The sequence below is a fragment of the Rhinolophus ferrumequinum genome, chromosome 19, assembly GCF_004115265.2.
Source record: "Rhinolophus ferrumequinum isolate MPI-CBG mRhiFer1 chromosome 19, mRhiFer1_v1.p, whole genome shotgun sequence".
NCBI classification, from domain to species: Eukaryota; Metazoa; Chordata; class Mammalia; order Chiroptera; family Rhinolophidae; genus Rhinolophus; species Rhinolophus ferrumequinum.
Genome location: NC_046302.1, coordinates 10068837 through 10089000, shown reverse-complemented (window position 1 = coordinate 10089000; position 20164 = coordinate 10068837). Strand labels below are relative to the sequence as shown.

At 39.2% G+C, this 20164-nt stretch overlaps 1 protein-coding gene across 11 annotated transcripts in view; it reads left to right on the top strand.

Annotated features, from left to right (window-relative positions):
- PTPRM (protein tyrosine phosphatase receptor type M) overlaps positions 1 to 20164 on the top strand; it is a 799491-nt gene that overhangs the window by 178136 nt on the left and 601191 nt on the right. For all 11 annotated transcript variants that reach the window (XM_033087233.1, XM_033087234.1, XM_033087225.1 and 8 more), the window contains exon 2: positions 5076 to 5198. In XM_033087233.1, coding sequence (XP_032943124.1) covers positions 5076 to 5198 — 123 coding nt within the window. The remainder of the gene's footprint in view (positions 1 to 5075; positions 5199 to 20164) is intronic.

The window sequence follows — 20164 nt, the reverse complement described above, 5'->3', positions numbered from 1 at the left end:
AGGCAAATTCTGCATAGAATTTCGGGGAATGCATTACCCATTTTTCTAAAAAGAACGTATTGGGCACCTACCATGTACCAGCTCTCGGGGATGCTAAGATGACTAAGCTGGAGTTATAATCAAAGTTAACTTTTGAACAGAGTTCCTACCCTGCCTGTAGGCTTTCAGACACCTGTTCTTTTTAAATCCTTCAGTTTTCATGGAGAGATTCAGGCCTAACACCATTTCATCTGATTTTTAAAGAACGTGGCTCCATTGTTCAGTAATAGCACAGATTAATTGCAATTTTTGGGGGGGAGTAAATACACAAACTTATGGCAGCCCACTAATCCTTCGTTGAAAGAAACAATATTCATAAAGGCATTTTAAGGGATATTACATTCTAGGAAAATCCTAGAATGCACTGAGCTCCCACAAAATCAAGCTTCTTGAATTGAAGTTTGATGACATGCTATTGTAACATGTTACTAAATCGACCCTAGAACCCATTGCTCTGTTCTGGTGGATGCTGTTGAGAGTTCTGCTCATGAACTTATGTCGATTGCTTCTTACCAGAGACCTGGGAAGACAGTTCTCTCTGCATTTAGGATCAGGAGTAGTTGTGTTTCTTTGGGGTTTTCAGTTTGTGAGATACTATCACATAGTGTTAAGAACGTTCTCAAGACAGAAGTCTGGGTTCCAATCTCTGCTTCTCTGCCTTCCAGCTTTGAGTCCTTGTGCAAGCTCTAACACCTTCTGTGCCTCAGTTTCTGTATCTGTGAAACATCACAGTATCTGTCTTACACGGTTGGCATTAGGATCAACAAGTCCTCAGTAAATGTTAGCCCCTGTTACAGTACTAGTTTTAGTATTAATATTATTATCTCATAGATACTTTGAATTATGCAATCAATCATATTTTCCTCTTTGCACTGCCTAGCCCAAGTTCAAAGTGAAATTTGTGCTGACTTCCAATAAATGAACCTAGTGACTTTTTTATTATTATTATTACTTGGTCGTGATGGTGGAGTTCTCAGCATATTCCTGGTAAAATCTTATTTTTATTTTTTCTTCACTCCACTCTGCTTTCCTTGATTTTTTAACTTTTACTTTTCTTTGATTTTGTTAACTTAATTTTCATGTGATTGTGTAGCGCTGCATGTCCGGGCACAGGCCATGCAATCACCATTCTTGTACAGAAATCATTGTTGTGGATGACCTGAGTGGCGTCTGTCGACACTTCCTTTTGCGTAATAATTCAGTCTTCATTCAGCACATGTAGTATTATAGTGTGTTGTATTCACATCATTAGCTAAGGGGAAGCCTTTCTTCTCAAGGTTTGATGGAGGCATGTGGGCACGTACACAATTGTGAGTGAGTGTGTGTGTGTGTGTGTGTGTGTGTGTGTGAGAGAGAGAGAGAGAGAGAAAGAGAGAGAGAGAGAGAGAGAGAGAGAGAGAGAGAGAATCTGAATGATGCAGACCGTTGCCCCACCTGTCTTGCACCACCATCCTCCATCTCATATATAACTTGGCTTAGTATTGATTCCCCTCCACATCAGAAATAATTTACTTTGATTTGATCGAGGAATATAGTCCAGCCATGAGCTGTTGGACGTCAGTTCAAGTAAGATAATTCTGGAGAAACCTTGGCAAGTCTGCTACTCACTACATTCCTGTACATAATGGCAAACTGTCTGTGTTATTATGAAAATCACGGGGACTTGTGTTTAGAAATGCTCAATTATTTCACTGAGTTTCAGGGGACTTGGCTTCCTTCTCATGTTCTTCACTGGCCTCAAAGCGTTTAAGAATCCTAGCCAGACCTCTGTACTTTGGCTCCATGGAAGAGCCCACACTAGAGTGCCTGCAGGATTGCTCACAACTCTTCTCCTTCTTAGGAAGTATGAAATTTCCAGTTATATATCTCCGACTATTTGCGATAAAATGAATTCATGAGAGTAATTGTTGTAGGAGGTATACGTGGTAAGAAGGATTTAAGAACCAAAAGACCTGAGACTGATTGCATATGCCTGACATTATATTACACCAACTACACATTGGCTGTGTCATTGGATCATTAGAAATACTACATGAGGTATTTACCCCCATTTCAGAGGTGGAGAAACCAGGGTTCAGAGCACCCGGTGATTTGTCGACGGTCACAAAGCTAGCAGTGGGAAAATGGGGATGTGCCAGACGTTTGACCCTGGAACCTGTTCACTTCCACCACTACACAAAGCTTCCTGAAAACCAAAAAAAATCTAATTTTTTCACTCTCAAATTCGTTATTTCAATTCTGATGCCATTTACCTTAATCTCATCTCATTTTAGCTCAGTAAACCACCTTTGCTATTTTTAGGGTCTCTCATCTATTGGATGAATACCAGTGGATCTGAAAATTGGTGTGCAGGGAGATATATCTTACGGCAATAGGAAATTCATAGTCTTTCCCATTTTCCAGTGTTTCGATAATCATACATGGGTCCAGAAAGAACCACATCATACTTTTTATGTTTCCTTTCAAGTGATGAAAACAGCTTTATGTAATGGGAGAATTATGTCCTTGCACCAGCATTGTATTAGTCTTTGGGGTTTGCTGTCAGCTGAGCATTCTCTTGTCTTTAGATTTGGTCATATCTTCAATGCCAACAGTTGTTTCATAAACCATAGCTGTAGCCAGCCTGGAGTTGTTTTGTGGCTGCCTGTAGCTGTGTCTCGCTGTTTCAGATTGCACTGCAGGACTTTCATCAACATGCTATCTGTGTTTCCATTGGAGGGCCCCTTCTCTGTCAAAATTCATGGTTATTTTTTTCTTTTTGAACGTTATTAGTGCTACCTGCTGTTCGGACTTATTGCTATAGTCCTGAAGCTGTTTTCTACATCAAATTTAGGGTTTGCAATCAAGAGAAAATATTTCTCATAAATGTTTGCATAGTCTTCTAACATTTCTCACCCCAAATTGGAAAGTTGTCCGTGTTATGTGCTTTACACAAATCCACTTTGTTTCTTGGAACTTGTTAAAGCTGAATGAGAGGGAAGTATAAATTACCACTTGTTGTCAAGTTGAAATATGGAGTCAATGCTGTATATCTGTAATAAGTTTCTGTTCCCAGTGAAATGTTTCGTTGACCAGTTCTGTTAAAAGTGTTACAGAAGATAGCATCCAGGGTTACTAATTTCACTGTCATGCCTGGAGCTAACAACTGAGACAAAGCTAGAAAGCTGGGAGAGACCTCCTAAAAGGGTCTGAGGTCCCTTGACTCTGCCCTGTTTCACATTTGTTGTCAGTGATTTGGAGGCAGACATAGAAAGCATGCTTATCAAATTAGCAGATAAGGCAAGTCTAGGTAGGATGACTGAAAACAAACGACAAAATCAGGATTCCGAAAGCTCTCAACAAGCTGGAGTGATGCACTGCCAACCAGGAGAGGGGGTTCAGTAAGGAGGAGTGTACATCCTGCGTTTGCATTCAGAAACTCGCGTGCCATATTACAAGAGGGGAGAAATAGGTCAGTGGCAGTGGTATGAATTCCAGGCTTGTATGGGATGTCAGCTGCCGCGAAGCTCAGAAGGGACAACACGCGGCCCAGCCTGTTGAAAAAGCACGAGGTCAAGGGCAGTAGCCAGTTGAATTCTGTCTGGCTCCAGTAGTGGGAAGCCTTCTTTTGGAAGAGTGCTGATAAACATGAGTATTCAGAACACCTGCGAGGATGGTGAACATCTGAAAACCTTCTAGGAGGAGGAATCAGGGACTGCAAAGCATGTTTTTCAGGGAGAAGTGACGACTTAGAGCATGACGGCTTTTTTCAAATAATCCGCTTTCCTGTGTGAGGGCTGAGATTTTTACTATTTCTTCACAAGGTAGAACTAAGTTAATGAGTAGACATTTCAAGAAACAGAGTTTGGCCCTTTCTAAAGGGGGGATTATCTACATGGTAGGGACACTTTTTAAAATTCTGAGTGCCTCCCTTGTTCAGAAGCTGTCTGTCTGTCTGTCTAGAAGGCTGTAACGTCTGTTTTAGCTCTGAGATTGTAAAATTGTTATTTTACTTATTTTGCTGCTGCAGCCAGTGTTATAGTATCCTTATTTTTTGTTTTCTTGACCAGAACCCTTAATTTTCATCATTGACAAGTAATTATAATTAATATTTTAATATAATTAATAGCATTATATAATGGATAGTAGAATTTTCATAATAATTAACATGAAAAATTTAATCACTCTTCAAATGTGAAACATTGGAGAAAATGCTTGATACTGTAATAATTCACAGTAATGGGAGACATTTAAGAGGAAATGGATGGGACTCACAATCATCTGTGTGACCCAGGATGTTGAAACAGCCACGTTGCTTTGTGTAGTCTGCATTTTCTTTTATTCTTTGTTTATTTAAGTAGCTTTATTTCTAGCACCAAAGTTAAGGAGATGCTCACCACATGTAGTTTCAAATTTAGTCTCAAATTTAGTTTCAAATGTAGTCTTGCCTTTAAAAATTGTGTGAACATAAGCAAATTTATTATCTGTTTTAATTTTGAGACCTCAAATCTCCAAAATATTAAAGCAAAACCAGTATCTATGTTTTTCTAACCATGTAGAATAATCCTTAGAAAAATATTTTGCAAGCTATGTCCGTGGTCTCTACTGCATTTTGTCCCCTATCATTGTACCAGAGTCGTGGTGAAAGCAGTTTTTTTTTAATTTTTTTGGACAAATTATAATGGCTTTTTTTTTTGGGGGGGGGGGGAAACACGTTGAACACTTTGGGTGATTCTGTTAAAATTTTGAACGCAAGGTATCAATATTCCAAATTCCTGTGAGTCTAGAAAATATGAGTTATACATTTGCGTAGGTCTTACTTTCAATTGGATTTCACAAACATTGGTTCTTTCGGGGAACAATATGATGTGGCAGCGCTGGCGAGGCGTGGGGAATACTCAGCAAAGATGTAACGAGGTCAGGGTGCACAGTTCCTCGGCACAAAGGTCAGTCAGATTTAGTTAGCGTCAGGTGGGTTCACGGGTACCTGTGATTGTCAGCGCTTATTCCAGAGGCCTGCTGTTATTTACGCTACTTGTCCTTCTGTTGCATTCTAGGGGGTTGCCTCTTCGATGAGCCGTACAGCACGTGTGGATACAGTCAAGCTGACGACGATGACTTCAGTTGGCAGCAGGTGAACACCTTGACCAAACCGACTTCTGATCCATGGATGCCGTCAGGTTTGCATTTCGTTTTAAGTGTTCTTCTTAAAATCAGAGGTACACAAGAGTCTTACTCACAGTCACGGTTCCCTAGGTGTCGGTGGAATGGGTGAGGACGACGGTCTTTGATTGTGGCAGTCAAAGGCCGCTGAGTGAGGATGCTACAATGGAGAGGACTGATTACAAAGAGTTTAGCTTTATATCTCTACCTTAAAAGTCTAGTGGAAGTTTGCTTCCGTTTTCTTTGGCTACCTGAGCTAGATTAATGGGCGTTCCCCAATTGACTCTTTCCCAAACAACAGGTGTGGGAGGTAGATTGATGTCTTTACTGGTGAATGTGTCCAGTGAATGGAACTCAAGCTGGGGAATCCAAACAAAGTGTCGGTCACACATTGGGATCTACCACTTAACTGGGAGGCAACTTAAACTGTGTCAGCCTCAGCGCCTCGCTTGGCACCTGGGAGATCTGTGAGGATGCCAGTCGTCTTGAAAGCATTCTTAAGATAAAATGGTAATGCACACGCGTGGATGCTTTTTCCACTGTACAAGTGCTTTGTAGATTTTCTGATGAGTGAAAGACATTTGTTCCACTGAACACCAGCAAAATTCTCCTTCTGATTTAGAAGGAAGTGTGGGAAGATGGCGACCAGTGAACTCCAGTCACCTTGGCATTTGGTCATTTTAACGGACACCTTTTTCAGGCTGTGGTGTTGGACAGCCTGTAAAATCTTAGATTTGCAGATTCATTTTATAAATGGGGTGAAGAGTGTGCCCCATTCAGGATTCAAACTGTGAAATATGTCATTCTGTTTTGGATTTCAGGTAAAACACATTTTTTTGATACTTTTAATGACTGTCAAGTTCTTCGTTAATGTTCCTAAATGTAGCAATAATCACATTTAGTAAGTGATCTTGTAAAGGAGCTTTAAACATGAAGTGGAGTTTGATGCTGTTCTTGACTGACCCTTAGCAGGTATGACGCCCACCACGGCCTTGCCCTCTCCGCCACACTTTAAGCTCCTTGTAACCTCAAAGAAAGTCACGCTGAGCTCCTTAGCACTATGGCTTTACTGGACTTCAAAACCTTTCTAGTTCTTGGTTATTTACCCATAGCTGACAGTCTCCCTTTCTGCCTCTCTTTTTCTCTTGTGTGTGTGCACTTTTGAATCTGACTTGTGTTTGAATCAGTGGTATTTGAGTTGTTTTGGTTTTTTTTCAAATTCCATTCATGTCTGCACTAGGGAAAGCGGAAGAGGAGAGCAGAGCAGTGCTCACTGCACAGAGATGCTCTTTTCCAAACAGGCTTCTTAGCCTGAAGTCCTTTTCGCATCATCACCTGCTGTCTCTCGAGGATGAGCCTGTGTCCAGAGAGGCTGGGGACGGATGCTGGTGTCGTAGTGAGGAGGGCACGCAGATTTAGTCCTGGTAGACGTCTCCACAAGAGTGCACTCAGGCTTTCTTTATTGTATTTTAATGTGGGAAACAATTTGTAATGTTTCACATTAAGTCGTTGATTTCATTATTGTAGTTTTTTAGATTGTGGCCTGACTTGGAAAAATTGGTTTTTACAAAAGAGCCCTAACGTTGCTATATCTCCTTCAGCCTCAGCTAGTTCTATTTTTGTCACACGATAACCCACTTTCCTTTATGAAGGAGGGGGAGAAATCGCTTATTGTCACCATCTTGTCCTTTTCTTCTTTCTGATGTTCCACAAAACTATCTCAGACCAAGTTGTCCAAGTTTTAAATTTAGAAAGGATGGCATTCTAGCAGAGTACGTTACAAAAATGATATTAAAGATCAAAGAGCGATTGTATCCTTGAACAATCAGTTGGGTAATTGAAGGAATGAAGGGGAAGCAACTTTCCAAATATCTGGCCTTTGAAGGCTCGTCTGCATTTGGAAGAATGAAGTAGGGCTATTTAGATGTTCTATTTGAATTTACTCTCATTCTGTTGACTAATAGAATACTTAATGATAAGTGTGAGGCTTTTGTAGCTTAAGATCTCTGAATGTTACATCTTCTAACAGTTTTGTCATTTCTGTATGATTTCTGATAGTTAAAAAAGGTGTGCCCTGAACCCCCACTCCCAAACAGAGTACAAATCATTGTGGGGACATGCAGATGGTTTGGATGTCAGGAGGTGAGGGCGGCGGGGAAAGACTAGCCGTCCAGTTCCTCTGCCTTTCTGTGCATGTGGGCACAGTCCAGGTAAAACACATTATAGTTGAAATGATGATTATTCCATTGATAATTATTCCATCAGATTATATTTTCTGCCTTAATATTAAATTGCAAATACTGGTATTTTTTTCATACTGTGTATTAAACAAATTTTAGTCATAAAAAAATTTTCTTTGAGCCCTAGTGTATGCTAATCATGATGCTGATTACTGTGGGAGATGAAGGATTGTAAGAAATGATTCTTTCTCTCTAGGAACTTACCTAATCAGGGGAAGAAAGTCACAAAAATACAATTAGTGAACAACCTAAGATGATATATAATGATATAATGTGTTATATATATCAATGTGTTAAATATATCATCATATATATTATATATTTATATCTATATACTATAGATAGATAGATAGATAGATGATAGATAGATGATAGATGATAGATAGATGATAGATAGATGATAGATGATAGATAGATGATAGATAGATAGATGATAGATAGATAGACAGACAGACAGATATGTTCTACATATGAGGTATAGGCTAAAAGTGTTCTAAGAGCAGCTTTCTCACTGTAAGCCCAATATGTTATAAAGGGTATGGACTTGTGCCCAGCTGACATATGCACCTAAAGTGAGAAGTTAATTGAAACATCATTGTTAGAAATAAGGAAATATCATCTTATAAACTTGTATATGGTATCCTAAGGTATGGATTGTAAACTGAGTTTCCCATATATAATATATATATATGTATATGTGTGTGTGTGTGTGTATATATATACATATATATACACATACGTATATATATGTATATATATACGTGTGTGTATATATATATATACATACGTATATATATATGTATATATATACAGCCTTGAGTTTTAAATAGTACTTAGTTGCAAGCATTTCTCCTCTTGCTTCTTCTCCTTTTGTTCCTCTCCTCTCCCTCCTTCTCTTTTTCCATTAATATGCATAACATAATTTATTCCTTCCAAAAACAAATTCCAAAGTTGGCCCTCTTACACTAATAAAACAGAAATTACTTTTATGAATTTCTCAGGGTAAACCGTTTGTATCTGCAAAAGCAGATACAAACATACTCGTAGTGCTTTGAGAGTTAGTTTTTTAAATCTTTATGTAAAATATTATGGGATTTGTTCTTGCACGTGTATTTGTATTTGGCCTTGCGTGTGTAGGCTGGGTCTGTGATGCCTTAGACCATGTGCTGACAAGCTGTATCCTACAGGCCAAATCTAACCTGCTGCTAGCTTTTTATGGCTTGCAAGCTATGAATGGTTTTTATGTTTTTAAATGGTTGAAAAAATCAAAATAATAATAATAATATTTTGGGGCACATGAAATTCAAATTTCAGTGTCCATAAACAAAGTCTTATTGGCACACAGCCATGTCCATTTGTTAAACATTGTCTGTGGTTGGTTTCAAGCCACCACAGCAGAGCTGTGAAGTTACAACAGATGCCCTAGTGTCCACAAAGCCTGGGTATTTGCTGCCTGGCTCTGTGCAGAAAAATTTTGTCAACCCCTGTCTAAAACCATTTTGGCACCAGCATATAATTGTGGCTTTAGTCTCTTGGTTTATATTGTTATTGTTTTCTCTATTCATATTATAATTATTAACATGCAAACATTATTTCACATTTTCTTTCGCTTTCAGATTGTATGTTTTCCAAACATTGGGCTGTTAAAATCAGTAAGAAAAAAGCATTGTGATTTTCTTGATTGGTTAGTACCAAAATTCTTGTGGGACTATTGTGATTCTAATAAGCAAATAATTCATCAAGATAAATTTAAAAATTACAACTATGAGAGACTAAAATTTTTACTCTAATTTAAAAATTTACTCTAATTAAAATTTTACATTTTCTGTCTTTTCTGAAATCGATGTTCCAGTGTGTTAGGGTTTGTTTCTCTGTATCTTCACATGCGAGGTTATTTTTAGCCACATTTAAAAAATTTAAATACAGTCTGGAGCTTTATACAAGCTGACTTGATAGCTACTCTGAGACTGTGACATTGATTGTGGAAATACATATTTAGGGCAAATAAATACCAAGCCATTTAAATTTCCGTATTTGAAGCTGACATTTATGTTATAGTAGATTATACTTTTGCAGCTAGTTCTGAGCCATACAGTTTTCCTGATGGTGAAACTATGCCATACATGGTTTCTCTTTTATTGGTAAGTGCATAGTTCATTTCGTATCAGTTGATGTCCATTAACAATGGGGAACTTTCTTAGACTTTGTCATAAGGATTATTATTTTGAGCACAAGAACCCTTGATTAAGGAACCTAATAATACCCTGGTATATTTTATTAGCACTGTTGCATACTATCACTTTATATACTGTAGTACATGTATGATTATGAGTAGATTAAAAATATTGATTAATAAGTGTTTTATGATATAAAAGTACCTACATAGTTTGAAAATGGTTGATGTTTTTATATTTTATTAAAGTATAATGTATATCTTAGTGTTCCAGTTCTACAAAATGGATGTGTAACAAGTCCCATTACTTATTTGTAAGAAAATGTAACCGTTTTATATTTTAAAAATTAAACAAAATCCATCCATAAAATAAAAAAAAACGTAAAGGTAGCTTATAACCATAGCCATTTGATACTCATAAAATTGACATTTATTTCTAATGCGCATGGCCCCCTGAAGATATTATATCTCTAAAAAGGCTGTAATTAAGTGAATTTGGGTCCTAGTACTGGAAAAATGAAACATTATGCTAGTGCTTTTCTGGGTAGTTTAGCGTGTGACTAGGGGAAGCTCTTTTCGTTAGCCTTCCACATCTTAGTTGTAGATGTTGCAAATTGGGAATGGTGTTACTTTGATCTTCAAGGAGATGCCATGACTTAAGATTGGGTCATGTCTCTGGGTGCCCATATGAAAGGCAGAGAGAGGCAAGTGCAGGGATGGAGGTGCGATATGGACTCTTAGTGTGATGACCCCGGAAATAGAAAAGATGACAGCATTTTTGTAGCGTCAGTTTCACATTTGGGAAGATGACGGATAGATAGACAAAGGAATTAAAATGTTTCTCTTTGGGTGCATTCATCAGGCATATTTTCCTTTTGCTAAAGAAGACTTCCCTACTTATTTACCCTTCAGGACTTAGATAGGCCTTAGTGAGTGATAAGGAGAAGGCTTAAAAAAAAAAGGCTTAGAAAGATATCTTTCCTCCTTAAATTTCAGTGTGTATATAGTGAGTAATATTTTTGGCACGGAATATTCAGACAGTTGTCTAATTGTCTCGCAATCTTTTAATCTGTCAACATTCAACAAATATTTATTAAACACCTGCTATGTGCGAGGCACTGTTAGAGATGCTTGGGAGTCATAGCTGCGTAAACCAAATGGGATCCCTTCCTGGCGCCCTGCACATTCTCAGCCTGGTAAGACTGTTCTTGGATTGCCAAGAAGGTATATCCTGTAAGACCATGTTTTTCATCATTTATTAATGACTTTCTGGAAGTGAATAATTAAAAGGTAGTACAAAATTCAGTTTGTCAGACTCGGCATACTATAGCATCCAATTTAGCTTTCTTATATGCTTTGTCCTTAAAAAAAAAAAAAAAAAAAGAGCAAAATAGTCTAAATCACAGGCAAGTGGCAGGCAGCGTACTACCCTCTGATCATTCTCTCTTCTAAAACAAAGTGATCTTGTACTCACAAATGACTCTTAGCAGTTGACAGAATTTGCTTCTTTGCTGTATAACATTTGATCTTCATGAGGACCTGGGAGTTTGGGTGGCATAATCTCTGTTTTACACCTTAGGAGACGGAAGTGCAGAAAAGTTAAACTCGTGCCAGGCTTATCGGTGAGAGAAACAGTCCCCATTTTTGCTCTTCTGAGAGCCATAGAGTGATCTTCCCATGTGAGCATATCATCTAAGGAAGGGGGTTAGTTAGTCTTCATCCCAGGCGGCATCTATTTGGATCCTCTCAAAATAAACATGAAGGCTGTCCACTGTGGGGGCTGCTGGACCTTCCTGGGTTACATGCCGCCTCTGTCACTAGCTACTGACCTTGGGCAAGTTCGTAAGCTCTCAGTTTCTCAGGCCCCTCATCTGGAAACTGTTAGTTAGTAATCCATGTTTGTGGAGTGACAGCTGCAGTAGCGGAGTTTGTCCTCCTGGCCGTTCTATCCTGTGGAGGAGGCTGGTTTTCATCTAATACGCAGAGAGAAATAGGCTGCAACGGTGGGATGTGCCAAAGGGCTGTGACGAAAACCTAAAGCAGGATAAGGGCTTAGTGAGTGATGGGAGGTGTCGACAGAACAGCCTCTTGGAGCAGAGACTGGAATTCAACCAGGGACAAGTTGGCCACCATGGTGGCTGGGTTAACAGGCGGGGGGTGGGAAAAGAGCCGGAGCAGACTGAGGCAGGGTGAGCTCTGCTGGAGGCAGTGGGGTGCAGTCTTCTGGGACCCCGAAAGCTGTGGAAAGGGATTTAGGACCTGCCCCAGAGGGTTGTTGACCAGGTGAGACAAAATAATCCACTTCCGGAACTTAGCCTTATACCTGGCCCCACACAGTGTTCAAGAAACGTCCTTCTTCTGTTACTAAGTAGTTTTCAGAGCAGTTTGGTATGAATTCATCTCTTAGCTTAATTTGGACTCAGTGAGGTGGGCAGTTCATTCCAAATTCTTATTTTCTCTTCCAAATGGTATCAAATAAGAAACAGAAGATACACAATGTCATATAATATTTGGATGGATTAAAAAAGCAAGCTGAAAGATCAAATGCTAACAATGTTTCTGTCACGATGGTAGGTTTTGGGGTAATTGCCTTATGATTTCTATTTCATGTATTTCCTTTATGATCAAGTATAACTTTATAATAATAAGTTTAAAAAATAACCAATTAAATAATTACCACTTAAAAAAGTTTTGGAGGCAGTTCATTGAGTTTGGCATTATTTTAATTGATTCTGAGTATTTGCAGTCACTGAGTCCGGAAATGACAACAGTTTTATTGTCCTTGAGTATCTCATTCAACTGTCGCATAGCGAGGTGCCTGACGTCCAGGTGCAAGGTCGCCGCTGGGGAACAGTCTCCCTCCATCTTACCCAGCTCACCTGGGTGAGGCTCAGACGGGGTTTCCGGTTAGCTTTGAAACAGCGAAGAATGAGACATGGTGAACGGAATTAGTCTGAAATTGTATTCCGTCAGCAGTTTCTAAGCTACAGAATTTAGAGAAATAACTGTAAATGATAGTAAAACAAAAATTCGGATCAGGGGAGTTCTTAAACAGCACAGGGCTCTGAGTAGCCTCATTTTAATATACCGTGTTTCCCCGAAAATAAGACACAGCTGTACAATCAACTCTAATGTGTCTTTTGGAGCAAAAATTAGTATAAGACAGGCTCTTATGTTAGATAAGACCAGATCTTATAGTAAAATAAGACCAGGTTTTATAGTTAAGTGTTTCAAAGGGGTCAGTGTATTATGTATGACCATTTATATCAGTAGTTTATATTCAGTGTTCAACAAATGTTCTCTAAATTTGTTCTAAATTCTTGTCTTGGCTGATTGCAACCTGTTTCAAAAAGTAAGAACAGTGGCTCACTATTTTTAAATATTTGTTAAAAAGTATACAAATGAGCCTGTATATATAAATATGTGGTTTTTTTCCCAAAGGTTTATTTCTTGCTTAATTTCCTGTAAAATTGTACAAGATGACATCATAAGAGTTATGTGTGGCCAAGTTATGGAATAAACAAGCGAGCCAGTCATGACAGATACTGTAAATGTCTCAGAATCTGAGCTGAGGAGGGGTGAGAAGTGCGAGAGGCAAGGTCCAGGGTGTTGGGACCATGGGGCGGTTATGAACGCCAGCCGGAGAAATTAGCACCGGGCGTGGGTCGGCTCTTGTGTGTTGTGTGTTCTGTGTGCTGCTGTCCCAGTGCAAGGCTCCCTTAAGCTGGACCTGGTCAGATTGTTGGAGTGGAGGAGCCCACGTTCGCAGTACAGTAACAGTCAAGAGAAGGGCGGACGAGATTTGATGTGAACCTCTGGAACAGTCTTTCAGTCTTCGGAGCACAGATTCCTCATTAGATTGTAGAGGGGCCGTGGGGTGGGGATGGGCTGATTTGAAAACAGTTTGTCTAAAGACCAGGGAGACTGAGGCAGAGGAAGACTTGCCACTTGGGTCGGGGGCTGCCCAGCAGCCGCCTTCCTTCATGGAGGGGAGGATCTTTGGGTCACTTTGGGTGAGTGGGCATTGATGGCCACGGGCAGGGTGACGGTGACATTGAGCTTGCACTGCACAGACTCCCGCATGAGGAAGGCCTGGGAAATGCTGTGTGGCCTGCAGGCTCTAGTTCACCCCATTTTCCTCCTGCTGAGTCCCGCCAAGTCATCACAGGCTCCTCTTGAGGTCCTCAGGGACTTCCAAGGTCCAAGACATTGAAGAGCTGAATGCATTTAAATAAGAATGGGTGAAGTCTGGGTTATTCCTTTCACCTTAAGAGCAGGAAGCAATGCAGGTCCTTTTGGAGCGCCTGCTGCGAGGGAGGCGCGGGAGATGTGTGTTCCGGGCCCTGGTGAGTAGTGGGGAACTGAGACCAGTCTTCCAGGAGACACAGAAGTGCTGTGGCCAGGGCTCTGGTGGGGGCCAGGCCACTGCCAGATGCAGACTGGTGGGCGAGGACAAGCAGAACGCTTCCAGAAGGAAGGGGCCCTCGAGAGGGGCCGTGAGAGCCTGAGGACGAGGCCAGAGCAGGAGGGCCTGCCTGGCAAAAGGAACATCTTGTCTCCAGGCAGTGAGTGCGGGTGGGTGGAAGAGACATGCACTCACAGGCTGCACAGGTTGCTGCTGAGAATCAGGGCTACACGCATCGCAGACTGGGGAGGTAGAGAGACGAGCGCTGGAGGGAGGTCTCAAAGGCCACAGGCCCGATGCAGCTGGCGAAGGATGTGAAGCCACGAGGTGATTTGACTGTTGATTTCTGGTAAAGGCAGGATAAAAGCAACTGTTTGACTCTGTGTGCATAAAGGAAAGTTCAAAATTTCTCGTAAGGGAGTAGGTATCAGGAAAAGTTGTAATAAGGATATTTGGTCAATGAATACCACAAAGCATGTGACTATGTAGGAGAATACCCTTGTTCTTAGGAGATTTATGCTAAATTATCTAAATTATTTAGTGGTAAGTGCCTGGATGTTTGTGTAGAAAAAAAGTGTGTGTGTGTGTGTGTGTGTGTGTGTGTAGAGTGAGTGCATATGTGCAAATGTGGTGATGTTAACAATTGTTAAGTCTAGGTGAAGTATATGTGAATATTTATTACACTACTTTTTCAACTTTAGTTTTGAAACTCAGCAAAATTTGCTGTGTGTGGGGGGAAACAAAAAACACAGGAGTGAGGTACACTGACTTAGTGCCATGCCAGGGCCGTTCTTATCCGCTGATACATTCTAGGTAAAATGCTATCCTGTCAGATTACACTGAAAACATTTATACTTAAAAACCTGGTTGACCCATGTCTTCCCTTTCTGAGCTTATCGGAATGATTCTTTGGTCTTTGTTGGAGAGGTTTCATAGAGCTGATGGACCGATTTAGAGTGACTAACTTCAGGGATGTAATTTTAGGACTTTCTAAAATGGGACAAGTGCTTCACGCTGTGCTCTTGTGCCTCAGTGGGTATGTCAAGTATAAAGATCTTTATCCTATTGGTAGATATTTTAGTGGCTAACTGAAACTTTGTAAGAAAATGCATAAGGAGTTATTCGATTTTATTTTTGGACACTTGCTTGCATTCATTTGTATCCAGTCCATAATATGGGTTCAAAGATAGAAAAAAAAATGCATACAGAATTTCTTGGCAAACTCCAGCAAATGACTGCAGATGATTATTTTAAATAATTGGGCTTTAATGCATAGAATGGTATTTTATTCCAGGAGATGGTGATAAATTACATCTTGAAGTGATATGTAAAAGCTTAAGTGGCTGAAAGAGAAATAAATATGGCCGTTTAATTAATTGTCGGCTGGACAATCATGTCTCTCTCTGGTGGGTGGACAAGTTGAGACAACTGATTATGCAGCAGTAAGTGTCTGAGTCAGATATGCGGGGCAGCGTATGAATAGCAGTACTCTTAGAAAGGATGTCACTGAAAAATTGTTTTTTAAATGACCTGTCCTTATTTGTATGCTTTAGGTTGTCTGACACCAGGATGTTGCTTGGTTTTTATTTTGTATTTTTCCTGGTTCCTTCTAGGGAACTTGAACAATACATCTTTTGTATTTATTCTGTTACCCATAGAAAATACACAAACGATTGAAATCCTTGGCATACGACTTGGAGATTGGGTTTGATCCATTGCCTTTAAAGCATATCCAAATCAATAAGGTTTCTGGTAGTCATCCTGTAAAATTATGAAGGCTGTCTTTAGGCATTCTTTTTTATACGGCTTCCTCGTTCCATCTCTGCTGACTGTGACACTTGTCCTGCTAAACGCACATCTTGTGAAAATCATGTCGCCTCCCCAATTGTACTCTATAAACACAACGTGCGTTAGTTCCTCCTGATGATCCGGGCTCACTGTGGAGTGACAGGCTGCAATTTGCAAGCAGGTCAATGACTGAGCTGATGACAAGTGACCTTTCTCACACTGCAATCAATGCTTGTTATTTGGAAAACAAAATGATAGTTTGTATTTTTTAGCAGATGGGTCATTGGGTCAGCCCAACGTTGACATGTGAATTTGTTACTTGGGCTGGATGAGTCGGTTCAGGCAGGAATGTTAATTTATTTGAATTGATCTGGGTCTTGCTCTTATAAAAAGGTTTTGGACATTTCTTAACGGCACAAATTATTATAAATAATTCATTTTACATGTCAGTCAAGGAAAGGCTTTTAGAAAACCCGTTTTTACAATAGCACTGTATACTAGCTTTGGCAAGAGTTTACCATAATATATTTTGTTCAGATTTGATGTTTCTCAATTGTTTTGAAAGAAAAGTTTAAACATGTGAACTTGTACGTCATATTTAAATCCTACCCCTCCACATGTTTCCTGAAATGTGTTTTGTGAGGCCTCATGAATACATGATCGTGAGGGTGAGTAACTTCCGGAAAAGATGCTGGGAAGAGATTAGCTGCCCAAAGAGACAGCCCTTGTAGCACTTAGCGTGTCAGAGAGTAACTGCTTTCAGCTTTCACCTTCCAGAAACATGGGAAGATTGTGTGTCTCTGACCCCTTTGATTCAGATGTGGTTATACCTGATTTGGCTGACAATGTAAGCGGCAGTGACATGTGTCACTCTTAGGCAGAAGCTTCTAGAGCAAGTATGAGATTTTCCATGTTCTCTTCCCTTTTTCCTGCTTTGGTAATTGTGGAAGCATCGAGATGCTTTTAGCTGGGTACCTGAGTGAGGAAATGTTGAGCTGACTTCCTCAGACCCCCACAGGGACATACATACACACTCAGCTGAGGGCAGGGGCCTGTGCCTGAGTGAGAGAGGAACCCCCTTGTGTTATTCCAGATTTGGGGGTTTGTTTGATGAATGGTTCTCAAATTCTTTGGTCTTAGGACCCCTTACACTCTTACAAACATTTTTTTGAAATATCCTATGAGCTTTCGTTCATTTTCATATTCTGGATTAGAGATCAAAACTAACAAATTCGAAAACAGAGTTCACAAGCAGACATTCCATTAGCCGTCAGAGCAATGATGTATACTGGTTAGTAACTGGCAGTGAAATGGGAATAAGAAAGTCGAATAATAACATATTATTATCATGGAAACAGTTTTGACCTTGTGGACTCCCTGAGAGGTTCTTGCAGATTTCAGGGATCCCTGGAAGACACTTTAAGAACCACTGATTTAGGCCCTCTGAAGTGATATGCCTATCTTGATGATTTACAGTTAAAGTCTCTGAGGGGCAAGTCTGGAAGGAATAGAGAGAAAGGGAAAAGATTTTGGAAATCTTGCAAAAACGATGTCTATGAGTGTTATAATTTGCTTTTTCTTTTTGAATAAAGACAATGTAATAGTTAATTCCTATTGTTGAAAGGTATGCCTTTATACTAATAAATACCAATTTTAAATGAAATAATACACATAAAATTACATTTATACAATGTAATTTATACATTTATACAATGTAATTTTATGTATATTATTTCCTACCTGTGAATATTACTAATTCGATGAAGGTTGAGTTTATTAAATCTCATGCGCTAGAAAAATTTGAAAGGAAGATTAATATTTATATATTTAAAATTGTTTGGGTATAGGCTTTATGAACAGCACAGGGTTGGATAAAGTGAATTATTTCAACTTATTCACATGTGGGTGAGCTTGTATAAATTCATTCAGTAGTACTTACTACTTCTGAGGTTTTTAACTGTGGAACTGTCATATATGTTATGCTGATAAAATAATTTCAACCCCTTTTATTATGAAGTGTATAGTGGCAAAACGGTACAAAGATGGGTGAACATTATTCAGGGAAATTTGGAAATTGTGCTTGATGGAAATTGCATATGAATTGATAACAAATACTGTAGGTGAATTCACCATTCTCATGTCTTCCATCAATGTAAGATTATGTAAGATAACACATTTAATTCCAAAGAAATGAGTCTAACAGAATTTGAAAGCCATGCTAGATCAACATTTTCTGAGTTTAATGTTATTATAGCCATGAAAAGAGTTACCAGGAAATCTGGTTCTCTTTATAGATTTGTCCAGCTATTACAGATAGTTAATACTTAAGCTTGAGGAAGAAGACAGAATTGGATGACCTTTCTAGCTCTTTGTAGAGCTAGGACCTTTTCTCCTTTTAAAATAAATACTTCTGAAGTACCCGCTATGGGCAGGCACAGTTTTTTATGCAGAGGTAAAGAACTTCACAGATGATTGTAAGTGCAAGGAAGCAATGCTTTACTTGACAGACCAAATATTAAAATAGAATGATGCACGGAAAGGAAGTAAAGAAAATTAAATCCATGAAGTGATTAAGATTCACTAAGGATTAACTTCATCTACTAATTGCTTCCCAATTATGTTGCCTGTGGAAGCCTGGCACTCACTTTAGAAAGTCCCTGTTATTTGGAGATCCCCCGACAGGCTGAGAACACTTTAAGGAGGCTTCCTAAGATTTCATAGATGTAATCAAGAGCCGGAAGTGGCCATCTGCTCATTTGCGTTGCGGGAGCTGGAATCCACAGCTACCCAGCAAGAGGCGGCAGATACACCCTTTTCCTTTCTCAAGTAGACTTGGTAAGCGGGTGTCTTCCCTGAGAGAATGTCTTTATAACATGCCTATCTTTGGTTCATGTATTTTTGCCCTGAAACTGAAAAGAGAAATCACATGTATTTTGTTTCATTTCAACTTTTAAGTAACAAAAGTATATAGTTGTGACTGGTTTGGTCAGTCACACTTTCTTTAAATGGGGTTGTATTTTCTTTTTTTATTTAATGTATCTTAAGGTTTTTAATAAGCGTTAAGCCAAGTCACACTTTCTAATTTGGGTAATTCCTTCAGTCGCCCAGCAGATGGAGACATGTAATTCTTTGCTTTATTGGATGGTCAGCTCTTGCCCCAGGTGACATTGCTGCACTTCTCTAGTTAAGTGTCAGGTTTTACAAATGAGCTAATGAATATGCCCTCTGCTCTTCTCTCCTTCCTCTCTTTTGGCCCGGTTAAGAGTTCTTATTTATTCTTGCATTTCATAAGGTCCGTATAATTAGTGACCTTCCCCAATAGGTAAGAACAATATCTTCTTCAATGGCAGGTCCACTGCAAAGCAAAGAGCAGAGACCTCCTGAGCTCCAGGGGAGCAGATTTAAATCCAATGCGATCCTTTCATAGGCCACAACCTGGCCATATTTTGATTCAGAGTAAATCCCAGAGGTCAGATCTTTTTCAGCCAGCAGGGTAAACTTTGGTAACAGATTTCCTGAGGTCAGCGTAGGGAATAGAGAGGAAGGTGATCCTCTTTGTGTGCCCAGGCACAACACACAGAGAGGCATTTTATAAGTCTTAGTTTCAAAGGGTCTTCTGATTCAAGTGTCTTTTTTCTCTCTCTCTTTCTTTATCTCTTCCTTGGTTAACTTACACCATTCAGTTCAGGTGCATTACAGAAGAAATCTCTAAGTCTTTATACTTGACAAATTCAGCAAAACCTTTCAAAAATATTAATTGTTGTGAAGCCCTTCAGAGGCGTGCCACTCAAATTTGTATTTTTTGCCTTTCTTGATATTTCTACTAATCAATGGGTGGAAATGATTGGTTTTCAAATTCTTAGGTTCAGTGCTTTCTAAGCTGATGAACTTTCCTCTAGTACATTAAAAAGAAAAAGAAGATAACTTCCTGAAGTGATTCATAGCAGTAGCTGCTGACAGTTAAGAATTGGAAATAAAAATTGGTTAACAAAAATAAACACAGAATGCAACTCACCAGCCAAACATATAAATAAAAATCCCAATTGTGACTACAGCATTGTTCTTTAAGGAGCTAGTTTATCATATTTTTGTATTATTAGGGTTTCTCTATAATTGGAAGATGCAATTTACAAATAGGTTGTTTTCAAGCTAATAATTAATTACATTCATGCAAGACATTTTCAGTTACTTTGTAAGTCTTTGTAAAAGCAAATGAAATGATTATTTCATAAATGTCTATTGACTTGTTCAATGAGTTCTGACAATAGAATACATCCAAATTCAATAGGTCCTGTGATCTAGATCTTTATTTTAAGATTAAAGAGCTTTCTAAAGGAAATGAAGCTCTTCATTTTTTGCTAAGAATTTATAGAATAC